A 24,141-nucleotide genomic window follows, 5' to 3' on the forward strand; every position below is an offset into this window, starting at 1 on the left:
CCGATCGTCACAAATAAAACTACCAAGTCCCAGGAGAATACCGACCGTCTACTTGCACATGTGCAGAAGAACTATTCATGACGGCTGTGGTGAACATGCGCAGTCGCAGTCTCTCCGCAGTCTACAAGCAGACGGAACCAGAGCGTTTCCAGAAAGTTGCTTTTTTTTCTCCGGTTACCAGACAATGGAGTCGGAGCGTTATTGAAAAGTTCCACCTTGGCAGTTGTCTTCAAGGAGTTATGTTTTTAGCAAAATGCAATGAACGTGTCCTGTGTTTTGCACTGTCGTGTAAATGGGGCCCAAAATCTGTGATAAAAATTGATGACTTGGCCTCTGCATGTTTTTCGCTGTTCTGCTGCTTTGACCGACCGGATAGCGCTGATCGGCATCAGGCTGTTTACCTTCTGCAGAGTCTGATGGCACAGGCCCCTGATAAGTGTGTTGAGGTGAAGACGTTGAGGCCGACGCCCCCCGGCTCCGGGATTCGACAGCTCTGCTTCATTACCGAGGAACCCTTGAGCTTGACTCTCAGCTTCCCTGGCAAAAAAGCTGCTCAGGAGGCCATCAGTGGAAACCTGCAGGCGCGACTTGCATGAAAGCTGAGCATGTATGATAGGGGGGGGGGGAAGAAAAACATTAATGTGAAATGTGTTTGTGTGCATCTCTGTGCTTCTTCCCCTGGCGGTTCCAGCATGAAGGATGTAGAGCCAGGGGTGCGGGCAGGATGGAGTGCTCGTGGAAGACGGTGCTGCTCCTGGTGTGTGCGTCCCTGGGGGTCCAGTACACGGCCATCCGGACCCTGAGGGACTCCTTGTCTGGACCGTGTCAGGGAGCCTACCGCTGCCAAAGCAGACACTTCAAAGGTACGAAAGTCGCCACCTATTCTTTCTGTCTCACAGCCTAAATTTTAAAATGTGAGAAGCAGTTGGCATGTGTGTCGGGACGTTCTCATGTTTTATGCAAAATAACATGAATAACTTAAAATGTAGGTGTGTTCCAAGATTTGGTTGGGCTTACACACACACACACCCATGCGCAAGACTTAATTGATAACATTATATATATTTTAGCGTGTTGGAAGAAAGCTTCATGCAGGGACACTCAGACTGCAGCGCCACGGCGACTTTTACTGATGAGGAAAAGCAAAACGTTAAACGAGGGGGATTCCCCGTCAGTAAAGACGACACAGAAATGAAATATGCGTCATCCGTTTTACAATTATCCTCCAATTTATCCCCATTAATCCCGTCTCTCGGGGTGGATGTGGCCATGATGAGCTCCTGTTTTCAAAATGAACATCTCCTTCGCAATCAACTGCTCATCAGCAGTAATTATACGTTAGCGATTTGCGTTATATTTAGAGATCCGCCATTTCATAAACCCCACGGTAGCCACTGGCAGACGGGCAACTTACTCATGTATGTTTGCTCCCTAAATTATTAACGCCTCAATTAGTAGTTCTCATGCACTAAAGATATGACCGGGGAAAAAAAGTGGACAGCTTCAGTTTAACAGGCTGGAATTTTCGTTTTTAAGAAAAGGTTGGAGTTGCACGATGTCGCTGATGTCACATGCGCTTTCTTCTCGTGTCAAGACTCCAGGTGGAGATCCTTGTGCGACGACGGCTGGGTGCCGCTGGAATTGCCTCGGAAGCACATCCTGCTGTTTGCCACCACGCGCAGCGGCTCCTCCTTCACCGGGCAGCTCCTCAACCAGCATCCGGGGATCTTCTACGTGTTCGAGCCCCTCTACCACGTCCAGCAAGCGTTCACCAACTCCAGCAGCCGGCTGCGTCGCACCCTGGACCGCCGCGCCCTGCTGGGGGCGTACCGGGACCTCCTCCTCAACCTGTACACCTGCGACCTTCACTTCATGGAGAACTACATCCGCCCCGAGCCGCAGGACCACACCACCAGCTCTTTCTTCCGCCGGAGCTCCAGTCACGCCCTCTGCTCGCCGCCCGTGTGCGCGGACGGCGCGGACGCGGCGGCCACTGCCGCCGCCGGAGGTTCGCCCGACGAAGCGTGGTGTCCAAAGAAGTGCGGGGCCCTGAACCTCACTCTGGCCTCCGCGTCGTGTTCGTCTCGGGGCCACGTGGCCATAAAGACGGTGCGGGTGCCCGAGGTGGGCGACCTGCGCACCCTGACGGAGGACCCACGCCTGGACCTGAAGATCATCCACCTGGTGAGGGACCCCAGGGCCGTCCTCGCCTCGCGCATGATGGCGTTCGCGGACCAGTTCCGAGCGTGGAAGATTTGGAACGCGACGGGGCGGCAGCCGCGGTACGTGGACCTGACGCAGATCACCAGCACGTGCAAAGACATGGCGGCCTCCGCGGCGACGGGGCTGCGGAGGCCGCCGTGGCTGCGCGGGCGATACCTGCTGGTGCGCTACGAGGACCTGGCGTTCCGCCCGAAGGACAAGGCGGCGGAGATCTACAAGTTTGTGGGTCTGGAGATGGGCGACAGGGTGAGGACGTGGATCGCGAGGAACACGAACGACAACGTGTCGTCGCCGTCCGACTGGAACTACAGATACTCCACCACCAGAGACTCCAGGGCGACGGCGGAGAGCTGGAGGCTTCGTCTGGGATTCGACATCGTGAGAGCGGTGCAGAATCTGTGCAACGACACCCTGGCGCTGCTCGGATACAAACGCGTCCACTCGGCGGCTGAGCTCCGAAACCTCTCGCACAGTCTAGTGGAGCCAAGGACATTCAAGCCAATGACATGATGGCGTTTATTATAGATATTTATATATTTATGTATTTATTCTGAGTTTCCTGTCTGTCGACATGCTGATAAATCGAATGTAATTTGATAGATTTTTTTTTTTTTTTAAACAATGCCTAAAAGTCATTTATTATCGCTCGTATTTTCACTTTATACTGTTTTGTTATGAAAGATGATTTGAAGTGCCAGATTTCAAGTGTGTATGACGCTGTGCTTTGAAAATAAAGTCGGTACTGTATTGAATGCCTTTCTTGATGTGTACAATAAGACACTAAAACTCTTTTCAAGGTTGCAGTTTAAATGCCAACCCCCCCCCCCCCCCCCCACCGTAGATTTGACTGCAAGTCCAACCAAACGCGACGGTGACGAGATAAATGGGATTCATTTGAGAGAAATTATACAGCTTGTGATTAAAATGTGACATATTGTAGTTATAGATTTCTGCCGTTGTGATTCTCTCAGGTCCACCGCAGCACGTTAACAATAATTGTTTTTTGCGCCGTGAAATATATGTGTTGCAAATGCAAGAGTGTAAATTATGTGCGCTGGACATGTTCAGACAGTTTTGTCAGTGTAACTAAACTGTTTATATTTTTTTTTTCCCCCCAGTTTTTAAAAATAAATTATTCATATGTAACTTATATCTACCGCGCTGCTGAAACCTTGTTGCGAACCGCGTTTGTTTGATGTATTTTGCCTTTAATCCTGAGTGGAAAGTGGATAAGTGCCTGAGTCTCAAAGCTGGAAACAGAAAAATGGTGCAAACTCTCCTCTTTTATCTTGTAATCCCTCTGTATTTAGTTTGTCATTCAGCCAAATTCCAATCCCGCTGATGTGTTTGTAGTAACAGATATGTTCTTGATTCAAGGGTACGCGTAATGCGCGCACCGTGCCTCACTTTAGCTCCCTACCTAATAGGAATAATTCCGGGATCATTTGGCTCAGCGTGCAGCGAAACGCAGACAGAGATTAGACAGCTGCAGGTTCTTTGCCGGTTGAAATTGGTCTTCGAGTTTAAACAGAGAGGAAGCGCACCACCTCCAAGACACCAGCCCATCCATTTCGATGTAGAGCTGCTCTCTTGAGATAAACGCTGGAAGCGCTATGCGAGTAGGAACTCATTGCATAAATCATAGACAAAACAGCGATTGACTGTGATTGCCTGGCCTCTTAAATGAGAACACTGCATTTTCCTGTTGAGAAAGTAGCCTGCTGTGAGCTTTAATGCCTGTGGAAGCAAGACACTCCATAGTGAAAGAAAGTATTCCATTTGAGTGGAAATGTCACAGTGCTCTGTGAGTACTATTAAATTTGAGGTGAAATTGTCCCTTTAATAATGTATTTTTAGACAGCCGGCGCTCCCCATCCTTCCAGTGGATACCCTATAGCTGCTGACGCCGGGGATATCGCCGCACAGCCCAAAGAATTGATCTACAGATCCAGCGGAGGAGAAAGAGGATTTAAGATGCATGAAGAAAAGAGCGGCCGTCTTTCTTTGAACTTAATCTGCAGGGCTACACAAACTGGCCATAAAGCAAAGCTTTATGACACCCGGCGAGATGTGCTTCATCTGGGGTTTTTTTTTTTTTTATTCCATCCCCACCCTGACACACAAAGCTGCAAGTGGCCTGAGTCAGCCGTCGGCTAATTACCCATTTCTACTACACTCTATCGTTCTGAACCAGGCTGACAAATTCAGGTCGTATCAACACAGGAAACAAATGTGACTCAGTGTTCAGGTATTAGCAGATACAACGCAGGCGCCAGGATCTCTGACAGTGGTTCCTAATTCCTCCAAAGACCTGCCAGATAAAACTCAGTCCCTCATTTATTGATATCATACAAAAAAAAAAAAAATCACATTACATACAACTTGCATTTTCTTTTTTTTTTTTTGTACTTTGAGTTAAATCATCAATGGTTTTAACAGACATTATTTAACAGGGCCCGTAAATCCAGAAAGGAATAAAATGTGTTGTTGTGCTAAAACTTTACCTTATATAAATAAATATAAAAAAAAAGAAAAAGGAAGGATGCAGCGACAAATTACATTGACATTTCTAATCTACAAAAGATGTAAACAAACCTGATTTTGGGCATGATGTTTATCTTCGTCATCTTCTTAAAAGAATTGCCTGAGTCATGTTTTGAGAAAAAAAGATTATTATTTTTTTGCCTAAATCAACTCCTTATGATGCTGCCTACCTCTGGTTGATTCGCCAACATCGTCAGTTAAACAGATTGTGTGATTATACAGCTTTAGGATATGTCAAGAGTGTGAGTTTTTAGAGTTTTTTGTGTTTCCTGAAAAACTTGAAAATGTGACCTAGGCGATTGTTTTAAGAAGGCGACGTCTTACAAGATGAGGTTCACAACAATGCTGTGTCCAGTTAAAAGTCACGAGCGACTTATAAAAGGACTTAAGGTGTCGAATCAGAATCAGAGGCAGGATTTCTCCCACTGTGCACATCAGCGACGGTCTGCTGTAACATCACTATCCTGCTGAAGCTCATCAAAATCCTTTGTTCGGTCCTTTTCAGAGCTCTGCGGCCCATGCTGCCCTTCAGGCTTAAATCAAATTTCAACGGAATTGAAGAGCTCATTGTGGAAGTGGAGACTCTGTCTGCTGGTTTGTTGCACACGAGGGGTTAGAGGGCAACGCTCACGCTTCCATAAATGGGCCGTTAGTGATGCGGCAATCGCAGCAGGGTTCATTTTAAACTGACCGAATGTGACAAGTGTGAACGCACGAAGAATCTGGTGTCTGATCTAATATTTTGACGTCGAATACATACCGGGCTTTCTGCGCTCAGCTTCAATTGAGATTTGAGGACAATTTTATTAGTATTGTTCAGCTTTTCCACATGTGAAATGTACACATTTCAGACCCTACACTTTTGTTTTTGAAGATTTTCAACATAAAGCCAATTTTAATGAAACCCTCTTGTGTGAATTTCCAAAATGATGGTTGGTTTTACAAAAGCAAACTGACAACATGGATTTGAGGCCAATTCTAGTTAGAAATGTGTAAAAAAAATAATAAATAAAACAAACAAAACCATTTTTCTTGAAATGTTTACGATTTTCTTGGCGGTTTAATTGTTAAATTATTATTCATTATAGGGTTTAAATGCATCAAAGTTGTTCCAGCAACGAATATGTTCTTAATATACTTACCGCGCTCACCTCTCTGTACTGTCGACCTACCAAAAGAACAACTGGGTAAAAGTTCTGATCTCCACAAGCGTGACATAGAAATCACAATGTACAGAAGTCGGCGTAGAAATTCATCTTCTCTCACATATTGGAATTTGCTTTAATCAACTTTGGGTCGCAGGACAGTCCATCACTGAGAGACACTCTGACGTTATAAAATTCACATCAATTAGCTTCAAATGCTAATCTTTTCAATTTGTGTGGTAACTGGAGCAATCGGGAGAAAACACACTTACATATATTCACGCAATAAAAACATGCCTGAGCCATGGTGGTAAAATGCTTCTTTTTTATTTTTTTAAATCTGTAAATAATTTGTAAGGGGAGGAGGAGGTAACTCTCTGACGTCCCCGCTTTTGGCTACTTTCAGAAGCCAGCAAAAAAACATCCAAGTTGTTTTGCAATGTTCTTTTTTTTTTTTTTTTCTCGCCCTCCTCTGTCCAGAAGTAAGAGCACGCTGTACTTGCATCAGCTTGCGTTGGAGGAGCTTGAGACGCAGCTCCACGGCGATGGACTGCGTAATTTTCATGTGCGCCGATAATAAAGGACGAGCGAGTTGTTGTTGGAAATGTTTTTCATTAGGCCCTTTATTCCAGGGTGATAAAGTGAGCGGTACGATAGACTGAGAACTGTGTGAAGACGGGGGCTTGTTAGCAGAATGAAGAGGAAGGGCGCCCTCAAGCCAAGAGGTTTAAAGTCAAAGCCTGAGTCGGCGCTGCTCTCATCCTACCCAGTGCAAGAAAGAAAGAAAAAAAAAGAGTTCTCCTGCAGGGATCAATAAAGAACCGCGTTAATATGGCAAGTAATATTGTTTCCTAATTCAAAGTCAGCAGACGCATGATTTGTCCTAATTATTTCTTTTTGCCGCCCACTGTGAGAGCTGGAAACACGAGGGGGGGGTAAAAACAAAAAAACGAAAAACCTGACATCTATTTTCAGTGTATCTTTTACTATTAAAATTCAAGGGGGATTGAATATTACTGCTTCATTGCTCAGGTTAACTATATCCGGCCACAGTGCTCGTGGAGCTCAGGCCCAGCGTGGACCAGCTTGCGGCAATACTTTCATAAGCACCCTCTTGACCTTCCACCGCCACTGTTGTGTCAGTCAAATCAGCTCTATCATATAACCTCCCCTCCCCTGACTCGTCCCCACTGTAATCACCAGCTTTAACCATTCCTTGGTCGTAATGAGATGAGGGAGCGAAGGAGGCCTGCGAGACGTCCTTGGCGTTGCTCCACCAGCTGCAGGTGTGTCATCCGCGCTCATTATCCCGTGGTTGATTCTTTACGGTCCGTATCTTGGCGAGCGGCCAGAAAAAGGCCCCGCAAATTATTAGCGCGCTCGCCGCCGCGTCGCGCTTTGACCTAAAATCAATGTCGTCCTGTGCACGTGCGTGCATACGTAAACACGGGAATAATACAGATATGAGCGTCAGAAATGACAAAGGTGACCTTGCGGCGAGTCGGGGAGCCGTCTCTGCTCCACAGTTTGCTCTCCTTATAGGGAAACATTGATTTAAGAAAGGTCAGAAGCTGGTGGGGAGCAGAGCGCACAACGTATTGACAATCTTGTTAAAATGACTCGTGAAAAGTGCAGCTGACGACTGGAGACGCGGCGCTAAGCAAATGGGTGCTCCTGTTTTGCAGCGGCCCGCACTTAAAGATAGCTTTTAACGGCAAACACTTCTTTTTCTTTTTTACTTTTCACAGCCTCCAAAGTGCTGAGAGCTACTGTAGACTATAATTTCAAACTTAAACATATGCGGCCTATCGTGCGGGGATGGTTTGTATAAAAATCATCACAAAATAAATCGAACACTCATGACATTTAAGCTCAGCAGCTATTCCTCTATTGGCATCACCATAAAATCCCAATTGCACTGGTGTGAGCGGTTCGGATTTTTCACTCGCCTTAGTGGAAAGCCAAAGATGTCATTTATGGGGAGATTAAGGAGCATTTAAGACAGAATGAAACCACTTTGAGCCACAGTATCTTTATTACTGGAGCCACACAGGCCCGCAGCAGACATCAGCCTGTGTCACACCCATCACTCACATATTGTTATTTTCCCCCCTTGTACACTGCACACACACAAATACACAAACACACACACAAACACACACAGAGTGATCCTGAGCTCTTCACTGGTCAGCTTCATTTCACCGTCTCCACTGATCTGCCTTCTATTTCTACAATAACTGAATATTTTGCACTTAAATTCACTTTGCACTTCAGTCTTATGTGGCTATATGGGAGTATCACATGGCGCTATATATATATATATATATATATATATATATAGCCATCTAGAAACAAGCTATAAAAACAACAAACTATGCATCTCCTGATCTTTTTTTGTCTGATTCCTTTTCTTTCTCTTTTGTATGTTTAATTTTTAAAATGTATTTATTAATTTGTGTCTGTCCACCCTACACATGTATGTCACGGGTTGAAGTGTGGACTCAAAGCGCTCGACACATCTGGCTGCGAGATGTTGTCTTTAATTTAGACAATAATGGGGAAAAAGGGAGGTGGAAAACGCTGACGCTAATCCAATAACACGCAGGCAAGGGTCACAAATCTTGAAGGTCAGAGGGGAGGGCTGGACAGGAATCTTGGGAGAAAATTAAAAACACGGTGAGACAAGAAGCCGAGTGAGCGGCTGGTGGAACAACACGGACCAACTGGCGACGACACGCGGAACAGAGGCTCAACTTAAAGTGCAGTCAGCAGGTGAAACCAATCACACACTCCGGCACAGGTGAAAGACATCAGGGAGCAGCAATCACACATGAGAGGAAGTCAAGGAGCCTGAAACGAGAGACAGCGTGAACTACAAAGTACAAACTACAGAAATGTTGCCCTGTGACAGTATATGTGTACATATGTACTTATTTAAAGAAGAAAGAAAGTTGCATGTTTACGACACCTCCTGAACACATTTGTTTCACGCTCAGATTATTTTGTTGTCTTTTCCCACCGACCCTAATGAGGGGCTTTCACAGGGAAACAACAAACGGGCCAGCGATCGAAGCTGCGTCACGTGTGGAGCTTCTCAAGGAACATGCAGGCATGGATCCCATCAAACCCCCCACTGTCAGCAGTAACACACACACACACACACACACACAAAGCTGCTTAAAAAAAACCCAGAGAATCTCAATAAAACAGTATTTCAACTATCAATTCAGTGAACATGCGTCAACGTCAGTACTCCATATCAAGAAGCCAGCACATGTATTATTAATTGTCAGCAGGATATAAATCATGTGTTTACATCTTCAGTGTAATTAAATGGTCAATTGATCCTGCCTTTTTTTAGCTTTATTGGGGGAAAACTCATTCCAGGGTATATGGGGGATCACTGAACTGCCATTATGCTGAATAAGCTAATTAGGCGTTTAAACATCCGAGGTAATAGGCATCGGACATTTTTATTTTTTTAAAGAGCATCCATGCTTATGCTGCACGGTGACAAGCTTCTGGATTTCTCTTAAAAGCACCGAAAAATTACTGCTGTTTGTGGTGCTATATAAATAAAGTTGATTTGAATTGAAAATTGAGTTTGGGGTTCAAATGATAGCCGGAGCCTTTATTTAAGGAGTTTGCATGATCTCCCTGCGTGTGTGTGTGTGTGTGTGTGTAGGTCCCCCCCCCCACTCTCCCAAAACATGAATCTGAGGTCAAAGAGTTCAAATTATCAGCTCTTTCTCTGTGTTTGTTTGTCCTGCGATGAACTGATGACCTGTCCAGGTGCCTCCTGCCGTCGTCCACAGTTGGATTGGCTCCAGCAACCCTGCATAGAATTGAATGGTTTAAGATGATGGAGTAGTGGATCCATGAGTATGAAAGGCGGCGTGGCTATTTTGAGACTTAAAAAAAAAAAAAAAATGATGATGCGCAATGAAGCAGTGGCAGGAGCTTTGGCAAGAAAAAGAAAGCTCATCAAGAGGGAGAAAATGAGAAATAACACAGCGTCAAGCGCGGGGCGAGTAACAGCAGGCTCCTTCTGAGTGGGTAAATAACCAAATATTCAGAGCCAGGCTGTGTTGTGATCGTCTTTCCTCGTATAATCCCAACGGAAGTGGAATGAGTATTGAGATTATCAACAAAGATTCTCGATTAGACCTCAACGTCCTGCCTTCAAATCCTATATCCTCCATTAACATGGTATTATTGTCGTTAATAAAACACATGAGCCATGTGTGATACTCCCATAGTCACACAACTGAAGGTGGGTAGTTCAATCCCCCCCCCCACTGTCTATATGGCATCGGAGTGTCCTTCAGCAAGACGCACAATCCCAGCTTCATCCTGATAGTGTAGGATGACGATGAAAATGTATTTCAGACATATGCAACATGGCCTTTTTTAAATTTATTTTTACATGTGTTCATACATACATAGCTATAAAAGCAATTCGCGTGAAACGTACCCGCATCCCTGCAGCTTTATCGCCTCCCTCATATCTAGCAGAGTGATCATGCGTGCGCGTGTGTGTAAGTGTGCGAATGATTGGGTGCAAGATCACGAGTGAACATGTGAAGTCTCGTTAGACTGCTGGAAGAAGTCAAACGCAATATATGGGAAGAATAAAAATTCTACATCGCCGCAAATAATGAACGCTGACTAACCTCTAATCTAGCTAATCGCTAAATATAAATTTTTTTTAGGGTTTTGGTGTCATTTTTAATAAACACTTTTATTCTGAATAAAACTGGGGGCTTTTATTTTGAAAGCCAACTCACCCCCAGCCTAGATAAACACTTAATATCCCGTCTGAAGTCAAAATTGTAATGTTTGCTCAACAAATATTTTTATTTTGAAGGACTTTGGGGCTTTTATTTTGAAACCCAACTCATCTTTAACCCAGCTAAACACTTAAATATCCATTTCGAAGTCAACACTGTAATTTCTAATAAACAAAGACTTTTATTTTGAAGGAGCTTGGGGCTTCTACTTGGAAGGAAGAAACATGCAAACGCCACACAGAAGTCGAACGAGGGATGAACGCAAAGTGAAGTGAGACTGATGGCGACGCGCTACTTCTTCACGTTGCTCGCCAAGCACGAACTTCAACCTATTTAGAGTTTCCGATCAATATCATAAGAAAGTGTTTCACAGAGAGAAAATTACAAATTTTAAGGACTGAGCTTTGGGGTTTCAACAATTCCTCCTATTGCAGAAAGTGACTAAAAGTCGAACCTGTTGAAATAAAGCGAAATGAAATCACGTTTGAGACGTTAGGATACCTTACATAGGTTGAACGTCGATGTTGAAAAAAGAAAATCAATCACTTTCATGCGTATATAGGAAGCTGCAAGAACCTAGATCCATGCAGAATGGCTTACATCTCATGCAAAAGACAAATAGATGTTGAAATAGGAAGGGGGGGGGGGGGGGGGGGGGGGGGGGGGATTAAGTGAAATCACTCAGAGGATTTCTCTTGTTTCTCCTGGTCTCCTCGGGTGCTCTCAGTAGGATGCAGGAGATCAGTCTTTTTACTGGCGTCTAATCACTCGCAGGCCTGCGAAGCCAAAGCCTGAGCCTCTTTCAAGGATCCTACCCTGAGGACAGTCTTTTTATTTTTGTTTGTTTGTTGCAAAAAAACCTAGTTTAGATCTTTTCCAAGCGAGCAACCGTCACTCGTTCCCGACGCACAGGTTCGCTGCCCTCTCCCGCCCTCCTCCCCCCCTCCCCTCCCCCCTCCCTCTCTTTGCCTCCCTTTCTTCCTTTTGCCACCTCTTCTCTTCCCTTCCCCTCCCGGCTCCGCTTTCAGAGGACAAGCATAGGCGTGAAAAATGTAGGGATGTTTATTTTTACTTTAGTTTCTCTCCCTGCTTCCCTCGCGGAGATGGTGTGTGTGGGCCGCGGTATCACAGAGGCAGTGGGAGGAAGGTGTGATCCCGCTCCTGCAGGCTCAGATCGGATCTACCGCTTCAGTTCAGCCTTCCGTTTTTTTATTTATTTATTTATTCTATTTCCCTTTTCCCGGCCCACTCATCCCAGTTTGCAGGAGCAGCAGAAGGTTTGAACTACAGTGACTTTTTCCGTAATGTACTTTGCATTGAATCGTCTGTCCCCTGTCTGCCCCCCCCCCCCCCCCCCCCCCCCCCCCCCCTCCCCCCCTCCCCTCCCCTCCCTCCACCATTGCTTGTACAGTCAAGATAAAGGTATAACGACACCGTCAGCAGTTCCTCGGTGAATTCCCCAACTAGGTCTAATTTTCAAACTCATCCATAATTCACCAACACACAGAGCAGCATTGAGCCGGATTAAAGAGCCAAGCACTGTATCGTTTCCTTTCACTTTAATTTGAATAGATTTCATATGCATTGAAACTGAATATAAGGCACCCGATTTCAATGTGTTGAGAAAGCGAGAGAGAGAATAGGAGGGGGGGTGAAGGGGGGGGTACTCTGGCCACTAAAGCTGAGGTTCACGGATGACCGCGAGGTGTCTGCTGCTTCAATGTCAAGATGAGTTTTTGCATATTTTGCGTATAACTTCTTGAAGGTTTGTTTTTCCACCAGAAGCTGGAACAGAGTCACCGTAACCTTATATAACTCTGGGTAAGACTCAAATGAGACAGATTGTCCAAATAGATTTTTTGACAGTAGTATGATTTGTACTCCAAGATTAGGTTGTTTTTGTTTTTTAAATCTTAAACTAGATGTTTTATCTCATTTTCACAAGTTAATATGATCTCTGCTTTGATTAACTTCCATAGGAATGTACATTTAGCATTGACGAGTAGATAAATTGGGGAACTTAGTGAAAGACATCAAATCTCAAACACTAAATACAATGTTTGGGATATTTTTGCGTGATCCATGCGGAAAAAACTCCATCGTCAAAAATCACTTTAAGAATGAATAGAACTCCTACCAAAACATAGTTTAAAGAAGTTCAGACTGAAGCTTGTTTCAATGTACTGTTTTTTTTTTTTGAGGGGGGGGGGGGGGGTTGTTTTTTGTTACTCTTGGAAAAGCCAGATCTAATTATAGTTTGTTACTAGAATGGAATTCATAGCTATCACTATTTGGAGTTTCTAATTACAAAAGCTATTACCAAGTAAAGTTTGACCCCAATTATGATTACTCAGTCTGAATTATTAATACACATTTTAACGTGCAATATTTGGACTAATTCACGTCTCCACAGTTTCGTGTTTATTCTTACATTACTGAATAGTTGCACAGAAATATGAGCTTTGTTTGCACTTGTTTGTTGTATCGTTTCTTTTTAATGAGTGGTTATACATATTGCTATGAATACATTAAAAAATACATTAAAACAACATTAGATAAGAGTACATTCTCTCATACATCAAACTGTCCAATGGGATCATTTGTTTGATATAATAATTTTCTATAAAAGTGGGACCTAAGACAGTAAAGTGTGTTAATAGCAGTTAAACAAGGCTGAAAAACTTTGCTTGAATATAATAGTATCATATATAGTGTGTTTGTGAGAGCATAATGCAGTAGTAGAGATTCCTATATAAGCATTTGAAAATAAACTGACATCATATTTATTACTAACCCACTAATACTAAGCTACGACTTTGATAAAAAGTTTGTTAAAAACAATTATTAGATTAAATTCCACGACAATCTTTCATATGAAAATGCATTCATTCATAAAAATGTTGCTTTTATGTGGCAACATTTTGAAAACAAACAAACACTGTTGTAGTATGTAAAACTTTCTTCACTTTTTTGGGGGGGTCCGTTTATCCGTGAAGTTTTTATTCCGGCTCCCAGGGTAGAATATAAGATTCTTTCAGTCGCAGAGCGCTCTTACTGCGCATGCGCATCTCTACCTCTCCTTCCTTATGCTCATCCACTTGTAAACAAACATGGCGGCCACGTCGTGGTATGACTCACGGTCTGTATTCTAGTTCTATTTCTAGTCCATATGAGTAGTTTTATAGTTGAGACTCACCCCTGATAGCATCCGATGTGTCATCAGTCCATGCTTCTCTCCATTTTCTTCACGTTTACAGCGTTTTCTTCTCTGCACACGTCTGTGTGGTTTCATTATAAAAAATCAACCAACAGCGCCCTCTCGTGGTCCGGCATACTAACTACATCTTTCTCAGTGTGTCCGCTCCTGCAGCGTACACATTCTCCATCTATTTCCGCACTGAGCCTTTTTCCCCCCGTGTAAATACAAACAAAATCCCTTGGTTTGTTTTTCTGTTAGCTTTGTTTGTTTACTTCCTGAAGAAGGCACACAGATGACGTCGAGGAGTGTTTACGGACGTATTAAAGTACGTTATAGTCGACTGGTCAACTGGTGTCCTGTCCAGGATTTAACCTGCTTTTGTTCAGTGATTCCAGCACCATAGATTGGTTCACTGTGTAAAAGATGGATGGAAGAAAGATGTAAATGCATTTTTGTTTTCTACATAAGTGTTGTGTGTCTGTGCGATTGTGGACGTTTTAAACATTTGCATTGAGATCGCCTCACTGTGCAACACGAGTTTATTCTTATAATAAACAGATTTTACTGTTCAATTGAATGTAAATGATCGAAGATTAAAGAATAAGCTAAACTTTACACATTCTCTCTCTGATTTTGAGATACGGACAAAGATTCTTGAAAATAATGGATATGCTGTTGGTTTTTTTTGGGTTTGTTTTTTTTCCCCTTCAAATGACAGAAGGCTCTTCAGAGCTACAGCCCAACGTCCTCCATGTGAACCGCGATCGCCACTCCACTTCCTCTCTCCCATCTTTCTGTTCCTCTTGTTCTTTCTCTCCCTTCTTTTGTTTCCAGTCACACAGACTCGGTCCCATCACAACCTCGGGCCTGACATGTCTGCCGATGCTAACAAATGACGAGCGTCCCCACTGACAGCAGGTCCATCTGTCTGCGTCAGGGTAATTGAATTTCATAAATATAATCAGAGGGGCCTGTTACGAAGGGACCCGGAGTCTCGTCTCCTCTGCGTCGTGGGTTGTGTGTTGCTCTGCACACAACAGACGATCACAACATATTAACAGGAGGTCATGGCAGCACAAGGAAATAAAAAAAGAAAAAACCCAGGACATTAGTTTGGTATCTGATGAGTGACAGACACAGAATCTGCTGCCCTTGTAATCAAATAAAATGAGGGAGTGTTTCGATTTGATTGATGCCGTAACGGTGGGACAATTACGGTGGCCCTGAAGTGCAAACCACAACAACAAATCACTAAACACAACAACAAATTGAAAAACACAACTGCAAATTGAAAAACACAACACAAATGAAAAAACACAACTGCAAATTGAAAAACACAACAACAAATTGAAAAACACAACTGCAAATGAAAAAACACAACACAAATGAAAAAACACAACTGCAAATGAAAAAACACAACACAAATGAAAAAACACAACTGCAAATGAAAAAACACAACACAAATGAAAAAACACAACTGCAAATCAAAAAACACAACACATTAACTTAAACGGAAAAGGTAGGAACCAGTTGGCAGAAAGAGATCTCGCTGTTTGGACGACGGGACCCTGCCGCTTTATGAACCGGAAGTCATTTCACTCGTGGCGCGTTTGGATTCGAGAGGAGAAAATACCAAGGAACAATGTTTTGTCCAAGCTGCGGGAAAGAGTTGGTGGAGGAGTCACCAAACTTTTGCATCAGCTGTGGCAAAAGTTTGGTTCCTACCTTTTCCATTTAAGTTAATGTGTTGTGTTTTTTCATTTGTGTTGTGTTTTTTGATTTGCAGTTGTGTTTTTTCATTTGTGTTGTGTTTTTTGATTTGCAGTTGTGTTTTTCAATTTGTTGTTGTGTTTTTTCATTTGCAGTTGTGTTTTTTCATTTGTGTTGTGTTTTTTCATTTGCAGTTGTGTTTTTTCATTTGTGTTGTGTTTTTTGATTTGCAGTTGTATTTTTTCATTTGTGTTGTGTTTTTTCATTTGCAGTTGTGTTTTTTCATTTGTGTTGTGTTTTTTGATTTGCAGTTGTGTTTTTTCATTTGTGTTGTGTTTTTTGATTTGCAGTTGTGTTTTTTCATTTGTGTTGTGTTTTTTCATTTGCAGTTGTGTTTTTTCATTTGTGTTGTGTTTTTCAATTTGCAGTTGTGTTTTTCAATTTGTTGTTGTGTTTAGTGATTTGTTGTTGTGGTTTGCACTTCAGGGCCACCGTAGACAATTGATGCTCCACTCCAGCATCCATATGTATTCATTTTTTTTCATCTTTTTTGAGGAATTATGCATAAACACTCCACTGGACTCAAGTGAATGAATGTGCTGGAGGAGGGCAGCTACTATTGATCATAAGCAAGGGGAAAACTGTAGCGTCTGAAGGCGATTAACTTGAAATTGGCTCTGATTCATTGCGAGCCAAAAACCGGCGGACGGCGTTCTCTCTGACAAGTATGTGCTAATTCAGCATTAACCGTGTGCTGTGCGGAAACAGATGCTTCACAAGAACCATATGCTCAATGGGAAGCGTCTAATTAGCTGTTAAATGGGCTGAGCTTTGACCTGAGAAGTTCCCTCGGAGGGGTAGTTAATCCCTGTTGATGCAGTTTGAGGAATTATTGATCCAATATGTCCGCCCTGTTTTACTCCACGAGCGCGCTATCGACCAAAGCGCCCAGACTCCTTCCACTCAAACTATAAACTCACAACAGAGAATAAAAAAAAAAAAAAAAAAAAATAGGCAACTCCACATGCAGATGATTAGAACAAAGGGTGAACTGACGAAGCCTTCGGGGTTTCTCAAACACTGAAAACTAATTAGTGGCGATAAAGACCTCAAAAAAAAAAACCTTTGACGGCGGAGTTCTCAGCAGAGATAATCTCACTCCCAAACTGAAAAGAGTCGAGCTGAGATCAGGAATCTCTTGATGCTAAGTAGACTTAAAGATGTGACATGTGAAATTACTCCATCAAGACACAGAATAAAAACTCTGATAATGATCCATCCGAAGTTATTTCAAGCAAGCAATTACCACCCACAAAGAAAAGCAAGAATGTCGAAAATATCAATGGTCATGCCAGAGGTGTCACACATGAGGCCTGTGGGGCAAAAATAATCTCAAGAGGCTCCGATCCGCTCAACCAAACCACCAATTTGTAAACGTTTTTTGAATCAAATATCTTAAAAGTAGCGGATACAACTTAAACCCTGAGACCTGACGTGAGAAATCACGATGCTGCTATGAATGGTAGCAAACTAGCATTAGCCTCAAAGCCATGCTGTCAGGGGGAGTTTGTAGAAAAATGCATAGTGGAACAACTACAGGAGACTTTTTTTGTACATTCCAGCTTATTTTGCATAAGAAAGCATCATCAAAATAGGCTTTATGTCAAGATTGAAGTCATTTTTGGTAGCATTTGTTTGGTTTTTGTGAAAATACAAACATTTCCATCACGAATACTCTCAACTAAGTAAAAACGTAAAAGTTATTAATGTTACTATGGCACTATTTTTTGCTGGTCCGACCCACTCAAAATGAAATTGTGCTGAATGTGGCCCCTGAACTGAAATGTGTTTGACATCCCCCCCCCTCCCTCCCCGGGGGCCATATTTTGTTGTCACGTTGAACCGTTGCTTTAGGATAAAAGTGACAAATAAACAGACAGATGACCGCGTGTTAGTGGCATCCGTTGGCAAGCAGTCAGACAGACGAACGCGGTATCTGCCAAAAGTGCAAAAAAAAAAAAAACAACCTGTCTGGAAGAGGCCTGACGGAGCGACCGGCTGACTCATTCCCGCTCTCATGTTCAAGTGCTGAAGGATTTCATTTTCAAAACAATTGATAGTTTGTCACATCTGCGCCGCTGTGGGACACGCAGACCGGGACGTGAGCAGAGCGCCAACATATGGCAGATTTAATTAAAGTGAGCCATCCTGTGGCGTGCCGCCCACGCGCAGTTTAGGCCTGATGGACCCCGCAGACCTCCGGTGTTGTTGGGATTTGCAGGCGTTTTTGAGTCACTCTGTTGGGTTCACTGAATTAATTAGTCTGCTCTCTGCCCACCTGAGCCTGGCTTTCACAGGATTCCAAAAGCTGCCTTATAAATCTGGCTGGAGCCGCAAAAGGGAAAGAAAAAGAAAAATTCGAAATGCAACATGAAAGTTGCCTGCGTGATGCATACCCCACGACTCGCAGGAAAAACAACTCCAAATTTGATTTGCCTGCTTGAGAATCAGTCGCTGACACTCGTATTTCTCAGATCCCCTGGATCAATGAGCTTCTTTTGAGGCGCCGCTTGTACTCAGTCATTTTTTTTTTCTTTTTTTTTTTTTTCCTGTTCCGCTAAGGCGAGTGCCTCTATAATGGATTTAAACACTAAACTGATGAAGGAGCATTTATTGGCTTATCGGGACAAATCACATTTTTGTGCAAGGCTCTTCGAATCAGAGCTCCTGTCTGTAATGGGATAAACAAAAAAAAAAGCCCCATCTCAAATGAGTGTGTGAATCCACAGATGCTTGCAGAAAATGTATATTGGAAAAGAGATAGCGAGGAGGCTGGCTCATGCGTATTGTAAAAAAATCTGATTAAGGTGATTGAGCCCAATCCCTCCCGGCGAGCTGAGTCCTTCCATGGATCTTACCCATTTACTAATGCATATCAAATTAACTCCACTCTGCTCAGGACAAAGTGCACAAACGCATTATTCATCAAAGTTGAGCGTTGTCTGAGTCAATGAGAAATAAAATTGCCAAATAATGCAGATCCGGACTCATAACCTAAGAAAACACAATCAAAGCTTTAACACTGTTCTGCCTCTGGTGTGAACCGTCTGAGTGCAGAATATGAAAGACCCAAAATAGAAAAGCAATGAAATTTTGAGATTTTATGGCAAAAGAAAAAAAAAAAAAACAGTTTAATATCATTGTGCTCTTCTTCCCTCTGGTTATATACTTGTTGTTTTTTCATCTCTGCATGAAATCAGTCTGGAAAATGGTGGAATTGATGGAGAGAGAAAAACAAAACAAACACCACAAAATATCCTCACTCACAATGTGATAGAATGACAGCTGTATTTAACAGCACCATCTAATATGCAACATTTTCTGAGGTATAAAATAAGCTCTCGCCCCGAGGAGACGCCAGGAAGCGGCATTGATTGGCTGGGCAACGCAGCGCTCTGTCATTATTGACTGACTCTTCCACAGAACGACCTGACAAGCTATTCACTGAGGAAGCTCACTTGGAAACTGGACTCAACTAGACAACCCGGTCGTGGAAAGAAGACAATTAGAAATCACACACCAAGAGAATTCTAAACAGATTTTTGCCAGTGCAGTTCAAGTCGATGACGCACACACACAGTCAAGTTAGAATTCAGGGTCACATTCATCTGTCGTTCAGTGTGAAATAAAAGGGAGAAAGAATGAAAAATGCCCCACATCTTTTGTCATCTCTTGTTCGATATGAGGTCCATTCAGCGTTCGTTCAATAAGAAAATAATAAACTCTCACAACAAATCAACGGAATACAAGATAGTCAATAAGACTTTGACCATTTCCTTTGCAAAATATTCACAAAGATCATAAAAAAAAACTCTTGTTCGCTGGCTCTCAAAGATGAATACAGACTGTGTCAGCCATGCAGCATATGAAAGCTTTTCTATTACCTCGGTAAACACGAGAAAAAAAAAAAAAACCTATCAGAAATTGACTGAATGGGAGACCGTGTGAGAAAGAGGGGTTGGGGGTTATGTTAACCAACTGTGGTCCGAAAGTCTTTGTAATTTATTATCTCTCTCCTGAATGGGTGAAAAACCAAGGAAGATACACCGGAGCAGATTCTCATGATGCCTTTTAAAGTCAAGCAGAGAGCGCAGAAAGAAACGAGAGACACTGCACATCATTCATACATGTGTGTGGTCCATGTATCTATATATATATATATATATATATATATATATATATATATATATATATATATATATATCCCTGCTTCTGTTGACATATTCATTCAACTTTACCCACAGAGCATACAACACGCTTAAATATAAATATATAGAGCATATACCTCCAATGTGCTGCATGTCAGCGTGTAAACAGGTTTTCACTCTGCACTGCTCATGTAGGTCATGCAGCCACAGATACTGTATGACGACAACGATCCATGCACTTTCTGGAAACTGTGACATGAACATGAAAAGTCCAGACAGATGAGACATAACATTATGACTACTAACAGGGAAAGTGCATTAATTATCTCTTTATCATGCCACCCCCTCAAACACATTTTAGTTCAGAAGCCACATTACAGCCAAATTTCATCTTGAGTGGGCCAGACTGGTAAAATAGTGCTATGATGACCTTTAAGTTTGAACTTTAAAGTTTGTTTTTTTGCTGTTGTAGCACAAGAGCACCTGACGTTTTTGCAAAACCAAACAATTACAAACAAAAATGACTTCAATCTCAACATGAAGCAAAATTTTATTGGAATCTTCAAGTGCAAAATACAATAAAATGTCCCAAAAACCAACTGCATGTTTTAACAAACTCACAACGGCGGAGGTATCTCACTTTTCATGGCAACATCGACGATATCTCAGGTCTCATGGTCGCATTGTGTTCATTACGCTTAAGTGATTCGGGGTTTTTTTTTTGTTATCTTTGTTAAATCCATATTTTCTTTGAAATCTTTACAAACTAGTTGGTGGTTTCATGGACTTTACTGGAGCCTCTTGTGGGCTTGTTATATCTCAGCGCAGGGTCATTGGGGCCTAAAGCCTATTAACACAGAATAACAACAGGTGCTCTGATACTTTGAGTCTTTAATCACGGCGCGAACACAGACCGACACAGATGCAATTTAAAATGCACCAGTCGACTCAAGAAATATGTTTTTGGACTGAGAGAGAAAGTAAAACCGTACACCGGCAGAACATGCAAATTCCACATAAGAAGGGCCAAAATGTCTTCAGCTTCATACGAGGAATCCTCCTGCAGTTGGTCAATATCAAGGCTCTGTTATGTTGCTGAAGAAATAGAAATACCCGCGGCAATAAGCATCAATAAGCAAACAGTAGGACACAAAAATAATGATCATCGCATGAACCTCAATAACAGATGGCACCATTATCTTTATCTTTAATAATAAAAAAAAAACATTGAAATAAATAGCGTAGGTGTCATTTTTGTCAAATTTAGTAGTAGTAGTTTATTCGGTCAACCAGATACGCAATAATAAAACTAGCACCAAAAGAAAGTGAAAAACTAGAGTTGTCAGCTCCGCATGTCAAAAGCATGAAGCTCGTCATAAATAAATAAAAACATGTCGGTGTAGGGTGGGATCGTCTGACCCAGACTTGGCCAGTCAACAATCATATCATGACAGTTATCTTTTTTTGAACCATTAGTTCAAATAATAAAAATACAGGATTTTGGCTGCAAAACCTTCCTTCTGATACACAGATTCTCGAAACACTGGAATAATGTTTTGTAGGTCATATTTGTTATTTTGCGCAGTGAGAATAAAGTGAGTGGTTCTGGATAATTCAGCACTGCTGTGTTGAACTTACCCACTGAGGAAATGTTGCTCGTATGTGGCGTAACGACAGAGAGCGAGCCGACCCTGTGCTTTTACAAACAATATTGGATCATTGGCGTGTCCCACAGGCTTGTTTCTCGCTTCTTCTGTCTTCTACTGACTTGTCTTGCGGTTGCTGCCGTGTTTGTTCGGTCGGGGAAGAGCAGCCGGCTCGGGGTTGGCTCCGGGTGATGAATGGGATGGCGGCGTCGAACACGCGACCGGGGGAGGCTGTGACTTTGCTGCGGGGGGAGGGGAACCCCACTGTTCTCCTCCAATTAGAGCCACCCGGTTGTTCCAGCCACCTGCTGTTCTACGGAGAAACCTGAAAGTTCTGTAATCATTGACAAACAGCAGGCCCTCAGACCGAGATGCAGCAAACAGAAGACAAAAAATGAATGCCTTTTTCCTCTTCAATCTCGTTGGTTGCTACTCAACGAGAGGAAGTACGACGACATCTGAGTGCCCTGAGGTACAAATTATGTCCAAGTACAAGCAAGAGACCTTTTTTTTTCCCCTCCATTTTTATATTGACACGTTGCTATGATACCACAGTGTGCTGCCTCTCTTTTCTTAGCGTGGAGAACTCTTCACGTTCAAGGTTCGCAGGGTCTGAAAACATGGCTGATGGGATCTGTGATCACTGGAGAGCCTCGCGATGGCGAAGAGGCTAGAGCTCTGGCCTCACAGCGAGAAGGGTTCAAATACCAGCCGATGGCCTCTAATGTGAGGAGTTTGCATTTTCTCCCTGTATGAATAATACAAATAAAATATAAACAGGACGTGAATGGCAGACAATAACATGTATTAACATGGACTGAAAACAAGGTGTGAACAATTATTGGGAACCCCCCCCCCCCCCTCATGAATATGGTCTGTGGTCTGATGATGCTTAAACTGCAAAAAGTGTTAATTAATAACAAGCAAAAACAAAACAAATACAACAAATAATAGATAATTGATGTATTTTAAGCAAAAATAAATAAATAATAATAATAAATTAGGCTAAATGACCTTGTCTTATTAATATTGTCAATGTGAGCACAATTTATTATTATTTTGTATTATTATTATTATTGTTAATTGTTTGCTTTTTCTGTGCTTTTTTTATTTTATTTTATTTTATTGTGTTGGTGTTGCTGTTTTGTTCTTTCTTTGTGTTTACTGTCAAGAAGAAAAACGGAAAAATGAAAATAAAGAGTTAAAAAAAAAATTAAACAAAAACAGGCTTTTTTATTTAAACCATATTGGGACAGTTTTTCAACAACCCAGCCTAAATGATGCGTAAGATTATGCGTTGTGATGGATTTTTTTTTTTTTTTTTGGTGCACGGACACACTCATTCACGAAACTGCAACAAACTCGTTCATGTGGTTCCGGAAAATCTCGCCCATAATAATGAATAATGTTTCCAACGTTATTGATATGAAGGATTTCAAAGTATATTTGACACATTTGGAAGGATTATTAAGCATATTTGACACAAAAACAGTTGTTAAATTATATATTTCATTATGAAGCAGATTTTTTCTTGCATATCACAGTAGATATATATATATACAAATGTACATGTCTACATTAATCACAGTAAATGTATCAGTAAAACACAGTATGCCCAGATGTTGGGCTGGCCACCATGAAAGTTGCAGCTGATGCCACGCAGGGAATCTGGGAGGAGTGTTTTCATGGAAGCCTATTTGTCGCCCACCAAGTTGTACAGATGCTCTGCACAGACTAAATATATATGGACATATACTAGATTATATGAAAACGACATAAAACATCAATGAGTATAAATAATATGTAAAAGTACTTTTTCTCTCTTTGAAACCGTTTTTAATTATAGACAGGAAGTTGAAGCCAGTGAACGGCAGTCTGAAGATCTTCAAAAAGCCCAAGTAACAGAGGCTGATTGTTATTACGTTATTGTTTTGCATGAAAACTTATTTTATTGTTTTAATTAGTCACCAACCGGAAAACATAAATGAAATCCACACAGTCAAGACCCATTAACCCGCCCAGCGGATTTCCCCTCCTGCTGCTCCCCCTCATACTTTATGAGCCACCGGGGCGAGTTAAGCCACCTGATTCCAGCCACTATGACTTTTTTTGGGTTTGACACATCTGAGTTTGGCTCCGTACTCGGGCCTCGCTGGCACAAAAGTGGTTTTAATCTCATCCTCCAACTTAATGAATAAGTCAAAATATCCCTCAAAGCAAAGTATAAACACCATCTCCTTCGAGTGTCGTCGCCCTAAAGCTACGTCCCGTTTCTTTGTGAATAAAATACCTCTGATGCTTCAATGCAACTCATGACGGCAGTCAAGGAGAGATGAAAAAAAACAAAAAAAAAACCCAAGCGTGGCGCCATCAATCTCTGTCTGTCTGTGAACTTTGGGCAGATTTCACTTTTTTAAACCATCTTACATGCACAGGTGCAGTAAACAAACACTGCGCACAGTCAAGGGTAATAAGGTTCATATTCTGCGACGCCGGATCTGTTTCATGTGTCACTCCCGGGTGGCTTCATGTCTGACAACCATCTTCTTGTTTGTCCCGGAGAACGAATGTCACTGAACCCTTCACCTTATACATTTCCACCCGTTCAACTTTCAAACTTGTGGCGTCTCTTTTGCATAGAAAAACAAAGTGTCGATGAGAGCCGAGTGTGGCCAT

General features: G+C 42.3%; 1 protein-coding gene across 1 annotated transcript; it reads left to right on the plus strand.

Moving 5' to 3' along the window:
• Nucleotides 1–700: 700 nt before the first annotated feature.
• Nucleotides 701–2,733, plus strand: LOC308136019 (carbohydrate sulfotransferase 1; the record flags this gene model as incomplete). The annotated part of the gene is made up of 2 exons (XM_080504211.1): nucleotides 701–863; nucleotides 1,595–2,733. The coding sequence occupies exons 1-2, from the start codon at nucleotides 725–727 to the stop codon at nucleotides 2,731–2,733; spliced, it is 1,278 nt and encodes a 425-aa protein (XP_080360337.1). The 5' UTR covers nucleotides 701–724.
• Between the last annotated feature and the right edge of the window lie 21,408 nt (nucleotides 2,734–24,141).

Source organism: Blennius ocellaris (genome assembly GCF_963422515.1).
Source record: "Blennius ocellaris genome assembly, chromosome: 11".
In the NCBI taxonomy this organism is placed as follows: Eukaryota; Metazoa; Chordata; class Actinopteri; order Blenniiformes; family Blenniidae; genus Blennius; species Blennius ocellaris.